Here is a 24,924-nt window from a genome sequence, read left to right as displayed (position 1 = left end):
CCATGCAGCCCCCCCCCCGGGGATAAGGAGATCACAGACACGCAAGGGTTATCGAGGCTTTTGGAACTGGCTAGGGCTAGGGTTTCTAAGTTCTCTCTTTTTTTTCTTTTTTTTTTTTGTGGCTAAGGCAGGTGGATCATACCTGACAAATACGGATGCACCCAATAAAATCAAAAAACAGAATACCTCGAAGTGCCAGGGGCAACTCTCTATCTCCAGCGCACAAGGTACTACTAGAGTGATTGGCTACATAAGCAGCCACCCAATCCACAACCCCATTGGCTTTACGGAAAACATGTTTGGTCTGAAAGGCCCCTCCATCCCTCACTATTGCCCAGATATCTCGGAGCAAAGTGTGGACGCAACCATTACCCCTTGGGCCCCCCAGATCCAATTGATGATAGTGGCCGAGTCCCCCTCCAGGACGATGGAACTGACCTGTAAAACACACCGGGTGTGACAAAGACCTGCCCAAGCGGCCCACAGTTCCGCATTCGAAACCAATATGTCGAAGAGTTGACCGCCCCTTGCAGCCACAACCCTGGCAGACGAGTCTAGAATAACAAAATCCGCATCGCAACTCGTACCTCCGTCCAAGACAGACCCATCGAAATTGACCTTGAGAAAACTCGGGGGTGGGGGCTCCCAGGTGAAAAACACCATACGGGATGCTGTCGAAGCAAAATGGAAACCCCAGATGTCCCGAGCTGTCAAGGTCCCTTCAACAAGTATGATGAGACTGAGCTCCGCCGCCTGTACACGGGCACTCTGTTGAGGACCCATGCAAGCAAAACGACCATAGTGCCAAGCCGAGAGAGAACCATGTGCCAACCGAAGGCCAAAGTGGCCAAAAGATATATTTTGTGGCCGGACGACCCTTAGCCGACCATAGGGTTCATCCACGACTTAGGCATTGCATGGGATCCGCCCGTGCGCCAGACCTCGCCCCGTCAACTCAACAGGCGTTCGGACCTCGGCCAGAAGACCGACCTCAGAAAGCCGATCCAAGCTCAAATGGCCGACCTCAGAAGGTCGAGCTCGGAGGCCGAGACGACCTCAGAAGGCCAATCTCAAGAGGCCGAGACAACCTCAGAAGGCCGACATCAAAAAGTTGAGCCGAACTCAGAAGGTCGAGACGACCTCAGGCCAAGCCTACCTCAGCCAAAGGCCAGGCTGACCGTAGCTCAAGGCCGAGCTGACCTCGGCCTTGTTAATCGAAGATCCTGCAGATCCTCAGAATCATGAGTCCCGGCCATCCAGGACGCGCATCTCGTGCATCCAAGACGTAGATCCCATGCAAATCCGGGAGATCAAGTTAGAGAGCTTCTAGGACTCCTCCAAGCCCTTAATCACATACAAATCAAGAGTGGAAAAGCATTGCACGTTGCCACATCAGCAAGAATATGTGGGAAGACGGTTTTTCATGTTTATCTTAGGGAGAATTACTTAAAATTGTCTAGGGTCTTGGGTGTATAAAAAGAGTTGTAAGGAGCTATTGTCAGGCATCCCAATGTTGAGTTTAGTCTTGTTCTCTTGTGAGAGAGTCGGCCGAAAGGCTTGAACGGCATTGTGCCGATTTCGGCCTAGGGGTTAAGCCTTAGACTTGGGCTATTGAGGGGTTAAGAATCAATAGATTCGGTCCTTAGATCTTATGTTATAGGACTTGGGCTAGTGGTTGATACATCAATCTCCACTATATTGGGCTAGGAAGGGATTCTTTCAATCCTTTGCAAAATTTGGGCTAGTAGAGATTATTGATTGCTCTACTAGATTGTTTTGATTGTTCTTGTTATTGTTTATTCTTCAATTTGAGTGGAATAAAATCAGTTTACTTTCATTGTTAATCTTCGCATTGAGTTATTCAACCAGCGTTACCTACAATCGGTCCATCATCAGTGATTTCGCCAAAGGCGCACGCCAAAGAGCGAGACAAAGGGGCTTGGTGAGGGGCTTGGGACCGTGAGCCCCCATCAATTGGTGCTTTCATTGAGAGTCGAACTCAAGGAGGTAACGTTTGAGTTTTAATATTCAGATCTGAGTTTAGTTGCTGTTTTCATTGATCTGAAATCTGAGGGAGTTTCTTTAGTGATTAAGGTGTGGATTTTGGGTGAGAAAGAGCCTTACAAGTTGTCTTTTGTCTTTTGGAGAGGTTTATAAAAATTCTGCATCTTGTATTGGGCTAGAATTTGTATTCGATTGGGTATTTATAATTTTCTATTTTTATAATTGTAAAACCCCTGTGGGAGGCTGATTGAGTGGTGTACAAATTAGGTGGATTGGTTCATCCTCTGGGTGACAACCGCAGGAGGTTTGAGGAGCTATTGTCTCAAGATTTTGGAGTCCTATAACAGAGGGTTAAAAGGAGATGGAGTCTCCCCAAAATAACAACCATGATAGGAGGTTAGAGGCCCTTGAAGTTAGTTCGGCCAACCTAAACCGGGCATTGGAAACTTTGTCCAATACTTTGGTTGCGAATATGGCTGAAATAAGGAGAGAGAATAATGTTACCATTGAGAGGTTGGAAAGAAGGATACTAGAGAGGAAAAATAAGAGGGTGTAAGGCCGAGCCGATCTTAGAAGGCTGAGTTGACCTCAGAAGGCCGAGCCGACCTCAGGTTGAATCGACCTCAGCTCGAGGCCGAGCCGACCTCGGCCCTGTCAATCGAAGATCCCGCAGATTCTCAGAATCACGAATCCCGGCCATCCGGGACGTGCATCCCGTGCATCCAGGATGCGGATCCCATGCAAATTCGGGAGATCAATTTGGAGATCTTCTAGGACTCCTCCAAGCCCTTGATCACATGCAAATCAAGGGTGGAAAAGCATTGCACGTTGCCACATCAGCAAGAATCCGTGGAAAGACGGTTTTCCATGTTTATATTAGGGAGAGTTACTTAAAATTGCCTAGGATCTTGGGTCTATAAAAGGAGTTGTAAAGAGTCATTGTTAGGCATCCAAAGTTATCCCAGAGTTAAGTTTAGTCTTATTCTCTTATGAGAGAGTCGGTTGAAAGGCTTGGGCGGCATTGTGCTGATTTCGGTCTAGGGGTTAAGCCTTAGACTTGGGCTATTGAGAGGTTAGGCCTTCAATAGATTCGGTCCTTAGATGTTATATTCTAGGACTTGGGTTAGTGGTTGATACATCAATCACCACTAGATTGGGCTAGGAAGGGATCCTTTCGATCCTTTGCTAGATTTGGGCTAGTAGAGATCCTTGATTGCTCTACTAGATTGTTTTGATTGTTCTTGTTATTGTTTGTTCTTCAATTTGAGTGGAATAAATTCAGTTTAGCCACATTATTGATCTTTGTATTGCTTTATTCCACCAGCGTTACCTACAATCAGTCCACCGTCAGCGATTTTCAAAGGCGCATGCAAGGAGCACGTGGCAAAGGGGCTTGGTGAGGGGCTTTGGACCGTGAGCCCCCATCACACTCTCCACCACAAGTCTTGGCGACATACTTTGTTCGCCAAAGGTTCGAGCATTTCTAGTTAGCCAAATCTGATAGGACGTGCAAATCGCTCGAGCCACCTCCTGGCGAAGCAGTGGGGACTTCGAGCATCGGCGCATGGCCTGTAAGACAGGTCCCTCCAGCCCCGACCTCCCACGGGATCTTTGCCAGTCGCCAAATCGCCCTAGCCCATGTGCATTGAAACAAGGCATGGTCCACGTCTCATCCACACCACAATCCCCACAAACTAAGGGAATCCTCAATCCTCGTCCACTAAGTACCGCTCTCGTCGGAAGATGGTCTCAGACCACCTTCCAAAGGAACAGTGCTACTCTCGGGTGGAGTCCCAAGCGTCAGATCCAGGCGCAGTCTGGCCCAGGCTCGTACTACCGCCGAAGAATACGGAAAAGGTCGTCCACACTGACACTGATCCTGGTAGAGGTGCTCCAAACTTGGACGTCTGGACCTGCACACCCTGGTAACAGGAGAGATTGGACCCTCTTTGCCAGATGCCCCCTGAAAAGCTGAACTAGCCTAGTCTCGTCCCATGTAACCCCCTTGGGGACAAGGAGATCACATACGCGCAAGCCCTCTGCAGCCTTGATGCTAACCATAGTCGGCCAGTGCCGCAAGGGGAGAGCATCCACCCAAGGCTACGGGTCCCCAGCCACGTCAATACCGTGCCCATCGCCTATCAGTCATCTGGTGTGTACCAATGCAGTAGGCAAGTACCTCGCAATCTCTCGCCAAAAGAAGGAACATCTTCGCCCTCCTCAAGCCAATGCCTCAGGGCCAACCCTCCCATAGCAAGCTACATGGTCCGACTCCATATCCCTGCGGCTCCAAAAGGAATCATACTGCATATCGGGCAATGGGCACCTCCTGTCTCTCCAAGAGAGACAGAATCACAAGGTCACCCTCACTGAATGGGAGGCAGATGCTCTCCCATGCCACCAAGTGCACCCCCGGACCACCTCCATGCGAGTCCCATAAGAAGCCCCGAATTAGCCGCTCAATCTTCAGTAGCACTATCCTCGGCATCCCTATGTTTGCCATGAGATAAATAGGCATGGAACCAAGTACATATCTAATCAATGTCAATCTACCCATCAAAGATAGAGACGCTACCCGCCATCCCTCCAACCTACTCTGGACCCGTTGCAGCAGCTTGGTGCACTCAAATACCCTCAGTCCCCTACCTGTGATCGGTACACCTAGGTAGCTCCAGGTCCCGTTCTGCTCTCGTATTCCCAGAATCCTTCGGATCCCCCAGTCGTCGAAACCCAAACGTCGTGCTAGGGCTGAAGGAGATGATGGACTTCTGGGCATTCACTCTCTGCCCCGATGCAACGCAGTAGTCGGCCAACACCCTCCTGAGGGACCATGCGTCCGCTACCCGCACCCTCGTCAAGAGGAGATAATTATCGACAAAGAGTAGGTGAGATATTTAGCAAAAAAAAGAGTAGGTGAGATATCGGCCGGGCCTCTGGAGCTGGGACGTAAGCCTCTAGCTCCTAAGTGGCGCACGCGGCCCGTAGTGCCTGGGACAAGACATCAGATCAAATGATGAACAAGTATGGGGATAGAGGACATCCCTACCGAAGCCCCATGGTGGATTTAAAGAAGGGGGACGGTGTGCCGTTGGCCAGAATAGAAAACCTCGATCTCCGAACACACCCTAGCGCCATTCTAAGTTTTCTCTCCACCGGCATTCACAAGCTAGGATTTTACAGAAAGTTTTGTGGGGCTTCCATGGATCCCCTGAAGGCAACCTTCGAGAAGAAGCAAGTAGAGGTGGTCTTAGTGATCCCAGAGGAAGGGGCAGCACCAGATTCCTCTAGGAACCACACCAGTGTCCCGAAGGTGGAGTCTTTGGATGATCTCCCAAAAGATCCCAACCCTGAGCCCAAGCCCCCCTCTCCCATTGGACACCCTTCCCCTGAGATCATCAAATCCAGCTCCAGCCTCAAGAAGGCCCCCCGGCCTCCCCAGTCCGAGGCCCTCCTACGTGGCCGCTCCATATCCAAGCCTAAATCCAGATTCGTCGAGCAGCCTCTACCCCCCGGTGCTTCCAAATCGGTTGAAGACGGCCGCCCGCCAGCCCATGATCGGTCCTCGAGCTCCCCATGCCATAGCTCGCCGAATTCTAGGGCCTCCGGCACGCCCAAGACCCCGTTGGCTGCCGCCGATGAAGAGGAGGAGGATGAAGAGGTTTATAAGAAGGACCAGTTCCCCGAGAGCGGAAAGCGGAGAAGAAGGTGGAAAGTTAGGACCTTGATCGAGTGGATGATACTAATCCTTACCATGGGGTGCCTCGCTGCGAGCTTGACGGTTATCCGGCTGCAGGGCTTTGTGATCTGGGGGCTGAAGATTTGGAAATGGTGCCTCATGGTGACGGTAGTTTGCTGTGGCCGATTGGTAACTCAATGGTTCATCACTGGACTCATTTTCGTGACAGAAATGAACTTCCTTCTGAGGAAGAAAGTGTTGTACTTTGTGTATGGGCTGAAGAATAGTGTTCAAGTTTGCATTTGGTTGGGTCTGGTTCTGCTCTCTTGGTTACTTTTGTTCAATCAAGGAGTTTCGCGGTCGCCCAAGACACAAAGAGTTCTCAATTACGTCTCCCGGGCCCTGGTTTCGCTTCTGATTGGATCGGTTGTATGGTTGGTGAAGACGCTTTTGATAAAGATTTTAGCTTCTGCTTTCCATACGAACAGGTTCTTCGATCGAATCCAAGAGTCCATCTTTCATCAATATGTACTGCAGACACTATCGGGGCCGCCGGTGAGGGAGTTGGCTGAGAAGGTGGGGACTCCAAAGAGTACCGGGAAATTGATCTTTAGGAGCATGGGGAAGGGGACAGGGAAAAAGGGGAAGAAGCAGGAGGTGATTGATGTTAAAAAGCTTCATAAGATGAAGCAGGAGAAGGTCTCGGCTTTGATGATGAAGGGCCTGATCAATGTGATTAGGACATCAGGGCTTACGACAATTTCAAATACAATTGAGAGTTTTGATGAGGAGGGGCCTGAGCATAAGGCTGGGGAAATAACTAGTGAATGGGAAGCAAAAGCTGCAGCTTACCGAATTTTTAAGGATGTTGCGAAGCCTGGTTGCAAGTGAGGAGATTTCTAAGTATTAAATTTCTCTTTGTTTACCTCTTTAATATTAACTGAGGTGTTGGCTTTTTGTTGGGGCACAGATATATTGATGCAGAGGATCTTTTGAGATTTTTGAGCAAGGAGGAAGTCGAAATCGTTCTTCCATTGTTTGAGGGAGCTGCAGAGACTGGAAGGATAAAAAAATCTGCGTTGAGGAACTGGGTGGTAATTACAAATTTTTCATATCTACGTTTAGAATGTTTTAATTGATGCCATAGCGTATTCAAATATCATTTTATTTGTTTAATTTTCATGTTAGTCTATAGATATTCTTCAACGTTTCAGCGCATGAATTGTAACATCTAGCCAGGTTACAATTAATAGCAAGCTGGTAAAAGGGGAAAAAATCATTGTATAAGATGCAATATCTTCACATTTAGGGCCTATTTGGATAATCGATGCAATCCAACTGAGATTCACAAGAATACAAGCCAGGCTAGGCCCATAGTCACAGTATTCAAATTTTTTCAGGGTGGGCCAGCTCAAATCCCATGGGGACAAAAAAAAAAGGACCTCAACGGATTTTTTATTTTTTTCCATCCTACAGGAACGGACTGGAAGAGGTCCAGTTTACATGGGCTGGGCCAAGCCTCATATTCTATAATACTAGAGATAATCTATACATATAGTTCAAAAGATATGTGCTGGATAGGCTAGGCCTGATTCCTACAGGATTTTAAGCCCAATCCTGCAAAAATATCCAAACAGACCCTTAGTATGAAATTTATTTGCAGTTTGCACCATATCTAACCACATCTTTGTTATCTTGTTTTCAGGTGAAGATCTACCTTGATCGTAAATCGCTGGCACATTCCTTAAAAGACACCAAAACGGCAGTCAACCAACTCCACAAACTCGCAACAGGCCTTGTTATTGTTGTAATCGTAATCATCACGCTGCTTTTGATGGGTGTTGCAACAACAAAAGTACTTGTCTTTATCTCATCACAGCTCGTAGTGGTGTTCTTTATGTTTGGAAATACCTGCAAGACAGCATTTGAAGCAATCATATTTGTATTTGTTATGCACCCTTTTGATGTTGGTGATCGTTGTGTTGTGGATGAAGTTCAGGTAACTTTCAAGCATTACAATCTCCATCTCAGGTATTTGGTAATTGGTCTCTTACAGACAATGAAATATAATCTATGGTTGCCGCCTATGCAGATGATTGTAGAAGAAATGAATATATTGACTACTGTGTTCTTGAAATTTAACAATGAGAAGATTTATTACCCAAATGCCGTTTTGGCAACTAAACCAATCAGCAACTTCTACCGAAGTCCAGACATGGGCGATGCCGTTGATTTCTCTGTCGATGTTTCCACTTCAGTGGAGAAGATTGGAGCTGTCAAATCTAGAATAAAAGTGTAAGCTATTGATTTTGCTCATTTGTCACAATGTATTTTGCTTCTTGATTGGCAGAGTGCTATTAGCTATAACTTTTTCAATTTTTATATTTATTATAGATATGGTGCTAATCCTAGAGGATGAGAATCCCTTGACATGTTTCCTTAGTAAAAAAAGGAATCCCTTGACATGGCTATTGCAACCAACCTTCTATTTTTCCCTGGTACCACAAATGATTGCTTGGAAATCTAAATTAGTGGAAAGTGTAATACACCGATTTACTGCTAATTAATTGTTGTTTGATAATATATGGGAATTAATGAGTTCTAACAGAGTTTTATCTGTCATACTATTGCACCTGCAGTTTCCTTGAATTTTTTTATATTGTACATATATATATATATATATATATATATATATATATCGCTTTATTGATATTATAAATAGATCTGTTATAATGCTTCCTCTGATTTTAGGAAAAAAATCCTGTTGTTTTGGCCTTTTTGTGCTCTCAGGTACATTGAAAGCAAACCCAACCACTGGCATCCTGATCACAGCATAGTAGTGAAGGACATTGTGAATGTAAATAAGATGAACATGGCCCTGTATCTTACGCACACTATGAACCATCAGAACATGGGGGAGAAGAATAGCAGGATGACTGATCTTGTTCTTGAGATGAAGAAAATATTTGAGGAACTCTCAATTCAATATCACTTACTGCCTCAAGAAATTCATCTTAGCCACACTGGCTCAACTGCGGTACCTATAAATATTGGCTAAAGCATTTAAGATGGTTTGCCCCAAGCACTGTATGACTTCATGCTTTCCAAATTAGTGGGCACCAAACTAGAACTTCTTTTGACATGATCCTGCATACTCCGCATGTGATAGAATTTTTGTTCTATCTTTGGTTATCTTGTACACGTGTAGTAGGCTGTAAAATAACCTCTCATAAACAGATGTATCATGTATCGGAAGTGTCTGCAATTAAGGTATCTTGTTGTGGTTCAATATTAGCATTTGGTTGTCAGGGTGCTTCTTGCTGGTGAATTGAGTTAAAATTCTCGTAATTGATGCCACTGTAATTCAGAACATGACAACTTGTTGTAATGCCATGACATCATGATTAATTCCTTCTCTTGTTTCTTTTTAATTTGCAACTTTGTAAAACCAAGTAGGCTTTAATTGCTCAAAATATTCATGCTTACCATTTGGTTCAATCCTTTCAATTCTACTAAAAATTCTCTCGATCTCATACACCGTCATAGCATGTCTTCTTTTTACCCGTGTGCTCAAATTGTGAGTCCTGATACTTATACTACAGCGTGCTGTTGTGATGCAAAACTATAATTTGAGTCATTGCAGTTCCCAGAATTGGTTAACCAAAATGATACTTGTCTTTCCTCATCTCAGGAGCTGCTATTAACTTTTAAAACACGGACATAAGTGGGGCACAGCTACATGTAATTGGCATTAATAACATCTTTTCTCTGGCACACAAAAATTTAGGACCTATTTGATTAATCTGTTAAGCAACATGAAGATGATTGAAGCACATCCAATCTTTGTATCCTTGCGTTAAAAAGTAATGCCGGATTGGCGGAGTTCCTGCGATCTTATTTTCTCAAAACCTTCATCTATGGCATCACTAACATACAGAGAGACCGTCTTATTATCTATTTGTTATCCACAAGCTGTCCCCAACCCAGCCAGAACCCGTTATTAGAGTCAGGCTTTCTGGCCTTAGCAGACCTCTGGGAATGCTTTCTGCTCTCTGTGGACATGACGATATACGAAGATGGCCTTCCTTTTTTTAAAAAAAATCCATTGTTTTCATGTTTTCTTTTGAAATACCTTTTGTAATTTAACCGTCTCCCCTTCATTTTTTTCATCCTTCTCAGTAAGGGAGAGAAAAAAATCATCCTTTCTCTGAATGGAGAATATGTTCATTTATATTATTCTCATGAAAAAATGATTCATTTTACACTAATGCATGGGACTAAATCCTTGATTACTGAAAACATAATTTTATATTTATAATGCAGGATTCCTCACTCCCTGCCGCACCAACACATCTTTAATAGGTAAGCATCCCCATGCTACCTTTCATAGGAATAGAACAACACGGCGGTGGATGCGCATCCTCCAAATCTATCCGCCATCAATCTGCCGAGCCACAGACCCCCGACTGTCCTCGAGAGGTCTCGGGCACTCACCATTGTCCTTCCGGTCATGCTCCATACCCTCCTGTCCGTTCTCTCCATTAGAGATCGACAAAGATAGTACCTGCTCAACAAGTTGCTCACCGAACATCCGCCTGACGAGGTCCTCGTCCCACCTTCGCTCCCTCAGAGCAAACAAATCACAAACTCTGGAGCCCTTTAGTCAATCGTGGTTGATCAGGGTGGGCCAACCCTGCAATGTAACCTCAGGTAGTCGCCTGTCCTCTAGGATATTGATTATCCGACTATCCCCGATCTCCTACTTGATCGCCGGTAGCACCCGATCTCCTACTTGATCGCCGGTAGCACCCTTACTCTGAGGCATGAGCACACAGATCTCTCTCCAGATGAAGGAGGATGGTATCAAAGAGTACTAGTGAAATCGCGAACATAGCTAACTATGAAATCTGGGTCAAGAAGCATAAAACCAGGTGCTAGGAAAGGCAGAAGTGCAGGCTTAGAGTCAGAAGACTGGTGGATGTAGCTTCATTAGAAACCAGTTCATACCTACAAATCAAGTGGTTTAGACATCTGGAGCATCAATTTCTATGTACAAAATAAACCTGCAGAGGTACGACTTCAACAATTGGTCTGATGGAAGGCTTAAAAATGGTGGGCTTTTGGTTAACAGAGCATATCAAATGTGGGGAAATAAAACTGTCCTTAGTCTTGTCATAGGCTAGAAGTGGTGAAAACAAGCATATGTGATTTTTTTGACACACAGCAACCATTTAACTGACATCACATCATGCAACTTGATACACTGGCACGACCTTAATAGCAAACACGGTACCAAGAAAAAAACCATACCATAGATCCTTCATATTATGCGCACATGATCCTTCTTATTGCACCTTTTTACAAGAAGCATTTTGTCAGCGATTAAGAAGGTTAAATAACAGGAAATTGTCACCTTCAGCATTTATTAATTAAGAAATTTTTAGATGGCTTAAGAAAGTTTTAGATGATATGTCAAGTCTCAGCATTCCAATCTTGTAAAATATAATCTCTTTCAGCATGCAGACAGGTCTGACAAAACAGCCTAAAAACAATTATCAAATAAGATGCAAAGATCTATCAGATTAAGTATAGATTACAGAAAAAAGGTAATTGCACGGAGAAATCAAGCCAAATGTCCTTAAGATTAGTATTATATTATGACAATGACCATAAGCAATAAGCCTTGCCATTCCCTCCAAAGAAAATCCTTCAACTAGAAGAAACAAGAAATACCAAGATGTTGTTAGTTCTTATTGGAGCACATCTATTACAGTAGAACTTCCAATGCAGAATTCTTCATAGGTAAAATAGTACATGACAAAAGAAAGAAAAAAAATCTAACATCAACATTAGGTTGTGAGAAAACTAATTCCCTTACAGGACCAAGGGATTGAACAACTTGTAAGTACACTAAGTGGATTTTACAAATGAACCATCCACCGCACTAAGTATTTGTTGTATGTGAAAATTTACACGTGGATACACCTGATATCCTGAAAGGTGCAGTGGTAAATTGTCAACATGTCATTTATTAAAAGAATCTTTAATTTCGAAGCTGTTGAATCAAGCCAATATATGGGTATGAATTCAAATTCTTCTAGAGTCAACTCTAGAACCTTAAAAGAAATCAGCATCAAAAAAGCGAATGTCCCACAATGATGAATGAAGGACAGGTCATTTCATGAAAATTTTGCATTTATGCAGAAAGCTTTAAGATCAAATCTAGTAGGTATCTGCTCTCGGTGGATGGATTCACTTTCTCTGCCTTAATGACTGTGATTTTCACTCGCTGCTCATCTCCAAAGAGTTCTTCTTTTATTTTGAGCTTAAATAGGTACTGCTGAAAGAGACTACCACGTATGATCTCCCCAAACCTAGTATCATCATGCTCTTCATATTTTAGCATGTATAGCTCCTTTGCTGAGCAACCTAAAATCTCCTCCCCTGACTCTTGAAAGGCCGTTACCCAAGTTAGTCCTGTATGGTCTTGCACCTGGGCCTGAAGAAGATACCTATAGTCACACTCTTCAAATTCTTTATCACACCTATCACAACACCAGTTTCCACTAGCCAGCCTCGTCACCTTCTTGCTACATTGTCTATCACCAATCATTAGAGGACAAGCTGTGTAACAGAAAGTATCAGTCTTGATGAATGAAATGGTAGCTTTCACTGTCACCCAGTCAGGCTTATCACCCCTTCCAAGACCCTCATATTTGATCTGGGACACTCTCTTCCGGTTATCATTCCGAGAAAGCTCTGGCATGGCATCCCTGGAGATGGACTGAGAGGCTGCATTCTTTCCCCCTCCATCAAACCACTCTCTCAAGCTATGAGCTTCAGAGGAATTAGGATTTATATAGAGTTGTGTAGCTGAAATTGTTCCGACAGACTTTCCACTGAAGTCATTTACTTTTCCTGCCTTAACAGCCAATATTGGAAAAACCCGAGAGTCAAGCATTTCTTGCAGTTGCCTTCCTTCTCTGTTGCAAAAGTCTCCCCATAGAGTTAACTCAACACTTCGACCAGACACATCTTTCATATTTAGTATCCTTCTCTGAGTTTCCATACCATTCTTCCTCAATATGGTGACCAAAGGATTAATTGATGTGACTATGCCAATAATATCCACAATTGAGTTATTCTCTGCATTCTCAATTTCACTGATTGGTCTGAAATTAAACTGTTGTGTTGGTATGGAGTTGTCTTCATCAGGACAGAGCTCTACGGTTGATGTTGCCTCCAAAAATATTTCCCATTCATTGTTAAGATGGTTGAAGCTCTTCCGAGCAGGCTTCAGAGTTCCTTTTGATATCATATAAACCTTCCCAACATCCACAATCTCATAGAAACGGTCAACTACAGCATTAAAACAGGTTGCACGTATCTCTCCTCCATCAGAATCAAGGAGGTCAAAGGAGAACACTTTCCCATCTCCCCTGGCATTGTTATACCTCCGAAGCTCTCCCTTTGCAGTCACTCTTGCTTTGATGGCCCATCGCCCCTGATAAGGATTCAAAGAAGCTATTGGTATTATCCGTGCAGGAGCCTCATTTTTCATGATTGCCCCACGATTCTTGTAATTTGGTGGAGGCCTGTAAGATGGTTGGACTGTTGGGTGGAAACTCTGAACGTTGTTGCTGGAGTTTGTTGCTGAACTGGATATAATTCTTGCCCCATCAAGTGAAGGTCCTCCTGAGTTACCTGAATTGTTATTAGATGATGCCTGCAGAGTGATTGGAGCAGCTTCTGGCGGCAGATTAGGATTCCCAATTATCTCACACTCTATGACTAACGTTTGCATGTTCAGAACAATAATAACCCTGCATCATTACAACCTCCAGCATTAAAATAAGAAACCAGAAATTCAAAAGAAAAAGAAAGGAACAAGAAGATGACAATTTGGAGGGTTGTCATCATTCATCAAACACCTATGAAACAACATCAATTAAACTTTGTTAACCACATATTACCATTCTCCATAATTAAACAAAATATTTGAAATAAAATTTGCAGAGAAAAAACTTTTTCCAGTTTTTATGTTTTTCGAAAATATTTCTATGATTCATAGCAGGAATGAAATATTTAAATAACCCCCTTCCAGAGCTATAAAACATACTTCCAAGGCCCTGATCAATAATTTTCTTAGTAATTTAAAACATCCACTAGTTTAACCACTTCCTCAGCGTCGGTGACAAAATTGTCGGCATATTAACTCCATTCCCCGTCTCAGATTCATAAAAATCACATCTTTTTCTCGCGTCGTTCCCTTCCACCACTTCCCAAAAGTAAAAAAAAAAAAACAGAAAGAAAAATAGAAAAAAGTTTCAGAGAGAGATCAAGGAATGAACCTTCGGCCCTGGACGGTGCTAGAGATGTACTCGAGCAACTGAACGACCGAGCTCTTCTTCACCTTCCCCGCCTTCACGTGCCCACTGAGCTGCGTCCCCAGCAGCGCCTGCTGCGTCGCCACCCCGTCCGACACCAGCATCCGGTACCGCCCCTGGGCAGCCGATATCAACTTCACGTCCAGCACCTGCACCACCGGCTTCAGGTCCAGATCGCCGCCGTTCACCGCCGCGATCGCATTCGCCGTCAGGCTCGCCGCCATTCCTCAGGAATTTGCCGAGATTTTGGAGATAAACCGAATTCCAGGGCTGAAAATGATCGGAAAACCCTAGAATTTGGGAATGGAAGGAAAAAATTGAGAAGATTGGAGTTCTCAAAAGATCGAGGAACCCTGGAAATAAGCAAAAGATGGGGATTTGGGGGTTCGGAAACCCTAGATGCTAGATATCAACAATTAGGGTTTCACGGGGGGAAGGCGTGGGGTTGGAGCCGAGAGAAAGAGGGGAAATCGGGAGCGGATTGGGTTCGCTTCGAACGCAAGACTCGAGGGATTTATATACGCTTCTATTTATTGGGAGAAACGGCGAAGAACCGTGCGTGTCCGATACATAGTTATTTTCTTTCTATACTTGGCTCATACTTTTCCTCATCCATAGATCCCATAAAGGAGGCCGTTGTCTAATTACATTTGAAAGCATAGTTATTAAAACCACATTGGAGACCAACCCGGCCAACTAAGTTGGCTGGCTGATCACATATATCCTGCATCACTCGCACCATATTAGCGATGCTAATCAAGCATCTTAATTTTTTTGGGCACCACTCATTAGGTGCTCGTGTTGGATTACTGTTTTTGTAACTCGTCTCGATTTATTTCTATAGTGCATCGCTGATATGGTGCGCTTAGTATAAAATATAATTTCTTATATCTTGATTGTCTTGTACCAGATTTATATTAAAATTTAAAATATCATAAATAGATATAATATGAAGTCGATTTTGTTCTCCTCAACCATTTGCTTTTGTTATTTTCCAATAAAATAAGAACCTTAGATAAAACTCTCTAGCATATTGGACTCAAGCTCCAAATTAATGTTCTATTAAAGTAAGCCAAAAGAAAATTTAACTATTATTCTATTAACAATTAAAAAAAGAAGCTAAAATAAGGATGATTCGTACTTATTTATGTGTTTCTACAAATATCTTTGCTATCTAAGAGTGTAAAGGATATGCGAAGTCACTATTGATTTGAATTTTAGGCTTATCAAATAGGAATCCGATAACATAGTTATACCTATCTTTAGAATAAATAGTTTTCCTTACAATGGTCTTATGACAAAGTAAGATGTCTTATTGGTTAAGAGGGAAAACCAAGGTGCTTTAGGTAATTTAAATAACTATGCTAGAAATATTTACATTCTAATAGAGATATGTGAGGCATATTCTCAACAAATGTAACATTGAAAGAATTTTTTCCAAAAAAAAATGGATTAGCATGATCTCTTGAGTCGGTGGGCAAAGAAATTTCTTTTCTTATACTACTGCATAAGCTGCAAGTGGGCGAAAAAATATTGATTTTAAGGGACTATATATACTCCATGACTCTAGGGCTGCCTATAGAGTATGGACTGCCTTAATAGTCCAAAATCCTTGACAGACAAAAACATGGAGATCCAAAGGTGCTATGGCTGCTAATTACGATTTTCTACAAAACAAGTTATTTATCTATTTAATAATTAACTAACTTATTTAGCCTCGAAGTAGAATCTCTCTCCATTGTGTTCACTAGGAAGGGCTTTTTGTATTTGTGTGTCATGTGTTTCAAACATGATGGTGATGCCACCACTAGAGGTTTGAGCTAAGATTTGTCATCTTGATATTGGACTCCGTACCAGTGTCACACTAGCATAGTGTCGGTACAGTACGATACAGAGTTTTTTCTGCGTACTGAGTGTCGGTATGCCGCCTGTATCAAGTACCGATACCGAACTGGTATGGTCGGGTATGCCCCATACCATCCAGTTCATGCCGATACAGCTTACTATGGTTTGAACTCTAGATATTTTCTAAGTCCGAAACATGTTAGATCATTGAAAAATGCAGACCATATATTGAATTGGTCTGAAACCTATTATTGATGTACCCTGAATAATCTACTTCACAAAGTGGTTCTCTCTCAATCTTGTAAACTGAAAAATATGGATACACTACTTCAAAGGCCAATTCATATAGCTCTCAAAAAGAGTGAATGGGAGTTCACAGTTTATGAGATTTATGCTTGTTGAAGATCAGATGAAAAGTAGATTAACATTGACTATGGAAGAAGTTTGCTTATGAGCATATTGATGAAAAATATAAACATAGACATGATCAACTACACTGGAAAGTATGGAACGTAGTATTTTAGTTGGTAATGGTCCTTTTTATTTAAGGAGAAAAAGACACTGACTGGTGATGACACAAAAACAATACTATGAGAGATTGTTGAGCATAAAATTAGGAGAAGTTCGATAAAATAGGAAAGGCATAGAAAATATTAGCTTTGCCCCTGTGCAAGGATGAACAGAGATTGTTACCATGAATATGCTGGAAAATTGATCTCCTGATGAGCAATTAGGTCTTCAAAAATTTGCTGTAAAGCCTAAGAAAGCATTATCTTGCTTTATTCAGAGTAAAGTCATAGTAGAAGAAGGATCCATGGAAGGATATGCCATCATGAGAAATGCTCCATGAGAGTTCATTACGTAGGAGGACATGATTGAATTCTTGATGGAGTTCCCATGCTCCAGAAAGCATGGTATAAGCTTGGGTTTTCAATATCCAGTCCATGTCTGCTAGATTTGAGCCGGCCAGCTATCATCTCATGATATTTGGACTTTGCGCTTAATTCAGTTAAGAGCAGCATTACCAGGAGGGTAAGAATTTAACTTTGGAATTAGAGGGAGGGAAGATGGAATTGCGCTGGTTGGTAGGAATATAATCTTTAAGTAGATCGCAAGGGTGGTTTACACTTCAGGTTCTGAATATCAACCAGCAACCTTTTTTTTTGATACTAAGGGAGGCAAAAGCCACCCAAAAACTTTATTAAAAGAATTGGTAATTATAGAGAGGATGAGTTACGGAAAGTAGAGAGTCTGTCAAATCAGAACTGCACGTGTCAGTTGTAACCAAACAAATCCATGAGAAAGCAAAGAAGATGGCAATCTGTGAGCTGTGTATAAACCATAACAGAAACAAAAAAAAAGGATTGTGTCATCTTTTGAAGAGCATACCAACTCCAAAACACCTTTTGTTCCGTCAAACTTTTATTAAGGAACATCCTAGAGTTATGCATTACCTTCCAAAACCCTTTTCTTCCATCGAGCTTTTGTTTCGTCAGCAACCTTTTTTTTAATGACTCATGTTTTCAAATATTGCACAAAATGATGATTTGTCGTAAAAAAAATTGTCGGTTCCAAATGCCCTTTTCTTGAAGTGTTACTAATAGGGTATAGGGTCAAAACTAGGGTTATATGGAGTTTGCCCAGGACCTCCATTGAGCTGGAGAGTTTGCCCAGTGAGTACACTCATGGATGGCAATAATAAATGGAACAGAGATGAGCATACAGAAGAATTATTTAAGAGTTTGGGGAATATGTCCCTCCCAAGTACCAGAAAGGCTTATATTTAAGAGTTGGTCTACAATAGCACATTAGCACTTGCATTAGCTGAGTTGCTGAGGAAAGATGTTGCCCATGTTTGAAACATGAATTGAATTGCTCAAGGTCAGTTTTCAAAGAAAAACCAAAATAAAACAACAACTACTCCTAAAGGAGATGTCATGACGAGTTTATATTGTTTACTGTGGCTCATTATAAAAGAGCTTTACATATATTTTAAGGAAATAAATTGAAATTGTTGGCTACATGGATAAATTAGATTTAACCTTTTTTAAGCAGATTTAAAAAATTATTCATAACTAAAATGTTTAATTTCTAGAAGTAGAAACGATTTCCCAAAACATGAAATTACAGATGCCTCGCATATCTATCTGAATTGCATAAGTTTTTAGTTCCTTCTTTTTCTATCAGAGACCACCAATCATATTCAAATCCATTTTCATACCGAAAAGAGGGAAAGAAAGAATATGAAATGCTAGATAACTAATTGTCATACAATTTATTAGAATTTACATTTTATTTCATCAGATGAGTCATGGTCAACACAATTATTTGTTTTGGATATAAAAGATGCAAAGAATGCTAACACCCACACTTCTTCATAAGATTCTTGCCCTCTTTGCCCAAAGTATTGTTGATTTAGAGCTCCATATGACCATATATATTTGTCCCTTGAATGAGGAGCCTTAAGCACAACATGCCCTTCCATGTCCATGGATAAATCTTGCATTTTCCTCCGTGTACACATGCGTTTCATTCAACAGTCTGCAATGTTTAAACAACCAAAACAAATCTAGTGTTACACCTATGTTTAAATAACTAGAGAATATGCTGTGTTAAAGATAGACAACCCCCAATATGTTTGCAAGTTCGGTTGTTTTTGGTCGTCATATGTAATCTAGGTTTCTTTAGAGCAATTTATTGAGAATATCTTAGGTTCTAATTAAAGCTGAAATACATAGCATAAACACGATTTAGAGAAACTCAGTAAGGGTTTATATGAAATCCTATTGATGTCGTTTATACAGCTTAATCTTGCATGCATCTTGCAAAACTTGTGATGGAAGAGTAAATTACCTCTAAGAACTACATTGAGCATGAGTTGCTTAAATTAGCCTTCGAGGCACAAGTGACAAGCAAGCAGATGTTACTTATGTTCTGTGCTTTAGGAAGGCATCGAAATCAGACTTGGTTTACCTATTGAAGCTCGAACCTCACCTCACGAACATTGACCTACTAATTCTTACAACAAAGTGCCACAGTTAAAAGTTCATATATCTTAACCTCTTCAGCATCCAAAACTATATGTCCTTATTAGGAATGTGGTGATATTTTTCTAGCACCAGCTGATGAGCCTTCCTGAAGTACGAGTATAATGGCACCATTAGTATGTGCATATATGAGGTATGTAATTCTCACAATTACCATCCCTGTGACTAATGATATGACCACAGAATAATGATACTTACGATTGGTAAACACTCTTGTTCATTGTGGTTGCAGATATGAGGAACTTGCCATTTAAGTACAGTAGCTCTCCAGTAATTCTCTCGTTGATCCTCTCATCAATTTGTTGAGCATTAAGAGTGAATGGTTGATCAGATGCCTTAAAAGCATATGCACAAGACCAGATTAGCTATTTGGATCACATCAGTTTTAATCTTATCAGAAAGTGTAAAATCTCATGGAATTTAGTATAAATAACTAGACAGATGCAACTTACCATAACCCATCCCCATGTATCCACAAAGGAAGGCACATGAGCTGTGTACGCAAGCACATCTGTATCATATAATGAAAGAGAGGCTATGAGTAACCTAAAAGAGATACAAAAAGTGATAGCAGAAACTAGTTAATATTTACAACCTAAGTAGTAACATACTAGCATCAATTATATGATAATCTAAGCTTGTGGTAGTCCTCGGTGAAAGTAGCACAACAAAATCTGAAGCTGTCTTGGATTGTGTTTAGATACAAAAACAGCTCAGACTAGGAGCCAAAGTTATCTTAGGCGGAACTTGAAATTGGTATGGACTTTGTGGGTAGGACTTCAGATGATGCTTCAGGAAATTATGTTAAGCTAGACATAAGAAAAGATATTTTGGTTCAAAAGAGAGCAAAAACTCTTCTATCTCAACAAAAAATAATAAAAAGAAAAGGAGCAGAATTCTACTCACATCTAAAAACATGCTTAAGGGTGTTGTATATAGATGAAAAGACCTCCTTATGTGTAAGAACACCGGCTGGTCCAGCCTTCGCAGATCGAATTAGAACAAGTGAAAATTTGGTCACTGAATTGGGAGAAAGAGAATTAAACTTGGAACTTAATAATAGGTAGATGATAGTTAAGATCCCCACTTGGGTGACAAAGATGCCATCATGATGCAGCTTGGGCTTGAGCACTTGTTCATAGAATGATTTAGTGTAGAGCTGATAGCATGGTCCTCCTTCAACAGGGTCAGCCAAATCTCCCACTATTACATCATATTTCTCCTCTCTCTTGTCCAGCTCCACCCTATTACAGCCAATTTTAACAAACCAAATAAAAAATCATTATAATGAAATGTCGCTGCATTTATCGTTCATCCCCGCATTTGATTTTCTTAAACTTCCTCTAGTAATATTTAGACCAGAAAAACAGAAAAAAAAAAATTCTACATGAAATTGTAAAAAAGAGGAAATTCCAAGTAATGTTCACCATTTGATTTATTAGTGATCGATCTTTAGCCTTTTGTTTTGTTCTGTTCTTGAAGAACAAATTAATCATTTTAGCCTCCATGAACAAACAACCAATCCAATCTAGGCAACCCACATTATAGAACTAGTCTGACAGAAGAAAGAGGTTATTATTAAATCTGATGGTTGCTGTTCTAATAAATTAGAAAAAGAAAGAAAGGTTCAAAAGTCTGGTTTAGCCAGGAAGCAAAACGGAAGCATAACTACAATAAATACAAATTTAGGAGACTTGTAATAAATTATAATGTATGACCTGATGATAAACATGTAATGGATACTGAGGGATATCCAAGAATAACTTAAATAAACCAATTTGCAAGGTCTCGATGCTATAAAGGCACTAAGGCTGTAAATGGGCCCGGATCTGGCCCGAATATTACAGAAGTCAGCCCACAAACATCAAGGCATGAATTGTTTTTATAAATAATATGATCAAATATGAGTAGAGTCAAATCCATGAACTAGGATCCTTAATAATCAGACCTCTCCATATGTGATAATATATCTAAAACCTTAGGTATTATAAACGTCAAGTATCTCTTTAAATAGGATCATTTGATGTTTGCTCTTTAAGAGGGCAGCTCGGTTTTGCAATGAAGTAAAGAACTGAGTTATGGTTTAAGCTCACTTGTAATACAAGTTAGATTTTTGCAAATTTTGTTGTGCTTGGTGATAAGACTCATTGCACCGTAGAGCACATAATGATGAACAAAAATCTCAAAAAACATCATATATTGCAAGCAAGCTTGCAAGGGAGACTTAGTTTTCCACAATACAACCACCCTAGATCATGTCTCACCTCTTAGCTCATTAGCTAAGAGCAAGCTAGCATTGTTTAACAACAAAGTCCAAACATCTCTTAGGTCATTCTTGCTCGACCTCAACCTAACCTGAAAATAATGTTTATCTTCCCTCCCTCCCCCCTCTCTCTCACACAAGGATTAATGAAATTTTTAGTTTAAGCAGATTTGCCGTTGAGCTGGTGGACCAGTCCAACCATGAACTAACACGCATAAATACATGTATTGCTTCCTTTTTCCCTTTTTTTTTGAAATCCATTTTTGTATGTGTTAGTTCATGGATGAACTGGCTCCTTGTTGAGTTCGTGGATTTGATCCGACCAATAATTACTCCGATAATTAGCTTCTATTGTCCAAAGGCAAAAATCAGATTTTTTTTTTACTTTTTTGGAGTATAAATTGTACTTACTTCGCATCATTGATGACGAGGCAGAGCTTGTCGCTAGCAAAGGCTTCCTGATTGGCAGTCAAATACTTCCGGCAGAAGTCTACAACCTCCTGCCAGCATCCATGCCCACACATGCGACACCAGATTTATTTTTTCAGTTAAATATGAAGCATTTATTATTAATTATAGTTAAATATAAGATATATAACTACAATTATTACGTTAAACTTTTCATTTTAACAATAAAAGGAGGACATGATGGCACCTGGTCGATGTCACACATAACCACCCTATGGATGGTGCTGTGCTTGAGCACTTCTCTTGCAGCGGACCCCTCTCCACCTCCCATTATAAATACTGTCTTAGGACTGCAATTATTGCATAAAGAGAAAAAAAATGTTATTTTACAATTTTTTTCCACTTAAAAGAAGCAGAAGACTGAGAATATTAATTGCCTATTGTTGTTAATGATGTTTTAGCCATATATGGTTTAAAATATTTTACAAGGAGGTACATGCATCCAACTTCAAGATTATAGAATCCTTTGAAATACTGCTGATTAACGGAACTGTGATAAGGGCTAAAAAAAAGGGGACTACTTGGGGTGGCAGAGAAGGGCTGCATGTATCAAGCATTCATGGTAGATGAACTCATCCATCTCGGTGCTCTGCATCTTCCCATCGATCACCAACGCCTAGATATATGCAATGATAATGAAAACGATTAAATCAATCAAATTAAAGTAACATTTTTCCTTATTCTTAGAGAAAGCTTACCAACCTTTCCAAAATGCTTGGTGTCAAGAAGAGCTATGTCTTGGAACTTGCTGGTCCCTCTATGCAGCACGCTAGCATTACAAACATAGATTTTTTAAAAAAAAAGAAAAAAGAAAGCAGGAGTTTCAAGTATTTTTAACCAATCTTTTCGATGAAACAACATCAGATTTGATTAGAACTTACTTGAGATAAGATCATACTAACATGAAAGTATCAAAATTAAGTTAATAGGATTATAAACCTAACAAAGGATCAAAAATATGATAGTTTTTTTCTCCTTAAATAAACTTGTAAGATCTTTGTTACCTATTCAAAGCATAAGATAACTTGAGATCATCGTCGATCTCCTCCTCATACCATTTGCATTCATCTACACCCTCCTTGGCTTGATGGCTGTGGTAGCCATTGGCAACATAGACATCCTCCGCGGCTTCTCCCATGGCTCCTGCAGAGAGAAACACAAGGCGAAGGAAGGAAGTGTGGGTGCTGGAGAGAGAGGTAGGGTGGTATTTATATAGTGAGAGGGGATAACGTTTAAGGTGGAGGAAAAGGCCAAGGGGATGGAAACCGCTGCAAATAAGAGAGAGGGAGAGAGCGCACGCGAGTGATATAGTGATATCTGTACATATGGAGACTAAAAATATTTAGTGGAGTGAAGAAGAGGGAAGGTTCGAAGGCGTGAAGACTTGTGGGACCACCATTGCCACGTGTTCCCAACTGACGCGTTTGCAACGTCCACGTGGCATCCGGAACGGGAAGGGGCCATGGGGACAGAGCCTAATGGGTTGTTAAGCTTGTCAGCTTACACCCGACCCGTTTCGTTCTATTTCTCACATCCTTTCTAGGGCTCAATTCGCCCATTGCCAGATAGGCATTTGAACATTTAGTTTGGCTCTCTAGATTAGGTCGTCTCCTATATAGCGGAGCACTCTAGAGATTTTTTGTGAACTACTGGATCAGCTATTCTGATTGAACTTTAGAATGTTTTATTTTTTGATCTTATTGGATATATTCATACCAGTATTGTATGAGCCATATGCTCTATCAAAAAAAAAAAAAAATACTTAGCTTCAAACAGTAGTATGTGCATCTTTTATCATAATGGCATTAACTGATATTATTTAATACAAGATTTACTTATTGTCGTAAAGAAGTCAATTTAGCATTAATTTTTAAATAAGTTTTAAATAAATCTACAATTCAATTACAACGATATTGAAGTTTCAATTTGAAAATGATGAAAATAAAATAAAAAAAAAATTTATCTTCTCGAGAATAAATAAAAATATTATATCTCTAGTATAGTCATTAAGTAGTTGTTATAATAAATAAATTCGAAAACCATCTGATGGTGAAACTCTATTGTTGCATTACTAAATAGTGGAGATTTTATATTTTAAACTTTATTAAAAATATAATAATTTCATCAAATCAGCCATAAAGTATTACAATAAATAATATTTAATTATAAAGATGAAAAATATCTATAATATAGTCATATTGCAGTATTATTATAAGAGTTACATTATATGACCATTATTACGATATTTGATAGTTTATCAAATTGTTGCAACAACTATTATTTACCCCCTGTGTTTTCGAGCATGAACTATGTCATATTGAAACTAGCAATATCAAAGCTTAGGATAAAAATTAGGGTTGGGGTGTATTTAGGTGGATGCAGCTGATACTGGATCCGGGTCATGAATTAAATACTTCACTTAACCGGACCCGTTTTTGCGCACACCGCCAGCCCAACAAAGGTGGTGACGGTGGGGCCCTCGCCCAGATGGAACTGGCCTGATATGGAAGTGGAAATTTTTTTAATTTAATATTTAATAGGGAAATAGAGGGGGAGCAATAGATGAGTAGATAAAAAGGTGGCGAGATCTCTCGGCCGAACTTGGCCGGTGGGGCCCGCACGTGACTGGGAGCTGTCGAGCGTGGGAGGAGTCCACTATGAAGAGAGAGAGAGAGAGAGAGAGAGAGAGAGAGAGAGAGAGATTAAGTTTGTGGAGAGTCCACCTACCGACCTCTCCCCCACCACGCGCGCAAAAATGGCTCCCGCAGTTTACCAAATTGGCCATGCTACTACTTGAAATTGACACCTGCATGTATTGTGGTGCACATGTCCCACATGGTTAAAATCACCAAAATTCTCCCATACCTCCACTACGCCTTGTCCTCCTCGATAACTCACTTGTATCAATATCGAAATACCATACCAATTAGGGTTGGCCGATGAGATAAAAGTTGTCTATCTAAAAGAATCCAGTCTAGCCACTAAGGTGATAGCCCAGTAGAACATGGCTTTATTTCCAATCAAGTGAATCCAAGTTCGAAGTGCGTGGGCGTTGATTAAATTATGAAAATCGGATGCTTCCTGCTCGAACATGAGGTCTGAAAGAGCTTACTGGTCCGCTGGTAGCCTCGGTGGTACTAGGTGTGACGTACTCGTACGGAGGGTTCGTGCCGGAGCTCAGAGAGGTAGCCGAGCCAGGCTCATAAGTAGAAAGAATATGAGTAAAACCGGCTG

At 41.0% G+C, this 24,924-nt stretch overlaps 3 protein-coding genes across 4 annotated transcripts; 1 reads left to right on the top strand and 2 right to left on the bottom strand.

Moving 5' to 3' along the window:
- The first annotated feature begins 5,100 nt into the window (after positions 1–5,100).
- On the top strand, positions 5,101–8,974 carry LOC120111692 (mechanosensitive ion channel protein 10-like). The gene is made up of 5 exons (XM_039129509.1): positions 5,101–6,567; positions 6,651–6,774; positions 7,386–7,679; positions 7,773–7,975; positions 8,471–8,974. Exons 1-5 carry the CDS (start codon positions 5,204–5,206, stop codon positions 8,736–8,738), a joined length of 2,253 nt encoding a protein of 750 aa, XP_038985437.1. The 5' UTR covers positions 5,101–5,203; the 3' UTR covers positions 8,739–8,974.
- A 2,420-nt stretch (positions 8,975–11,394) lies between these two features.
- LOC103704891 (replication protein A 70 kDa DNA-binding subunit A) lies at positions 11,395–14,582 on the bottom strand. The gene is made up of 2 exons (XM_008788378.4): positions 14,032–14,582; positions 11,395–13,503 (listed from the first exon to the last, which is right to left on the bottom strand). Exons 1-2 carry the CDS (start codon positions 14,289–14,291, stop codon positions 11,877–11,879), a joined length of 1,887 nt encoding a protein of 628 aa, XP_008786600.1. The 5' UTR covers positions 14,292–14,582; the 3' UTR covers positions 11,395–11,876.
- A 3,565-nt stretch (positions 14,583–18,147) lies between these two features.
- On the bottom strand, positions 18,148–22,962 carry LOC103704892 (thermospermine synthase ACAULIS5). Of its 2 annotated transcripts, XR_005513149.1 has the most exons (11): positions 22,695–22,962; positions 22,393–22,459; positions 22,212–22,306; positions 21,878–21,980; positions 21,634–21,722; positions 20,047–20,203; positions 19,866–19,941; positions 19,412–19,470; positions 19,158–19,294; positions 18,907–19,047; positions 18,148–18,453 (listed from the first exon to the last, which is right to left on the bottom strand). XR_005513149.1 is itself a non-coding variant. In XM_008788379.4 (10 exons), exons 1-10 carry the CDS (start codon positions 22,826–22,828, stop codon positions 18,375–18,377), a joined length of 996 nt encoding a protein of 331 aa, XP_008786601.1. In that variant the 5' UTR covers positions 22,829–22,957; the 3' UTR covers positions 18,148–18,374. The 2 variants fall into 2 exon arrangements, 1 of the variants encoding a protein (XP_008786601.1); XM_008788379.4 differs by lacking the exon at positions 18,907–19,047 and having other exon boundaries at positions 22,695–22,957.
- Between the last annotated feature and the right edge of the window lie 1,962 nt (positions 22,963–24,924).

Source organism: Phoenix dactylifera, chromosome 8, assembly GCF_009389715.1.
Source record: "Phoenix dactylifera cultivar Barhee BC4 chromosome 8, palm_55x_up_171113_PBpolish2nd_filt_p, whole genome shotgun sequence".
In the NCBI taxonomy this organism is placed as follows: Eukaryota; Viridiplantae; Streptophyta; class Magnoliopsida; order Arecales; family Arecaceae; genus Phoenix; species Phoenix dactylifera.
This window is presented reverse-complemented; position numbering and strand designations above follow the sequence as displayed.

What these genes read in the sequence shown, in the direction of transcription:
- LOC120111692 (XM_039129509.1), top strand. Translation starts at nt 5,204, where the DNA reads ATGGATCCCCTGAAGGCAACCTTCGAGAAGAAGCAAGTAGAGGTGGTC. An exon ending in GTTGCGAAGCCTGGTTGCAA is followed by an intron (nt 6,568 to 6,650) that starts GTGAGGAGATTT and finishes GTTGGGGCACAG; the next exon opens with ATATATTGATGCAGAGGATC. An exon ending in GTCAAATCTAGAATAAAAGT is followed by an intron (nt 7,976 to 8,470) that starts GTAAGCTATTGA and finishes TTGTGCTCTCAG; the next exon opens with GTACATTGAAAGCAAACCCA.
- LOC103704891 (XM_008788378.4), bottom strand. Translation starts at nt 14,291, where the DNA reads ATGGCGGCGAGCCTGACGGCGAATGCGATCGCGGCGGTGAACGGCGGC. An exon ending in AGCACCGTCCAGGGCCGAAG is followed by an intron (nt 13,504 to 14,031) that starts GTTCATTCCTTG and finishes GTAATGATGCAG; the next exon opens with GGTTATTATTGTTCTGAACA.
- LOC103704892 (XM_008788379.4), bottom strand. Translation starts at nt 22,828, where the DNA reads ATGGGAGAAGCCGCGGAGGATGTCTATGTTGCCAATGGCTACCACAGC. An exon ending in TTATGTGTGACATCGACCAG is followed by an intron (nt 21,723 to 21,877) that starts GTGCCATCATGT and finishes GGATGCTGGCAG; the next exon opens with GAGGTTGTAGACTTCTGCCG. An exon ending in AACAAGAGTGTTTACCAATC is followed by an intron (nt 18,454 to 19,157) that starts GTAAGTATCATT and finishes TAAACATTGCAG; the next exon opens with ACTGTTGAATGAAACGCATG.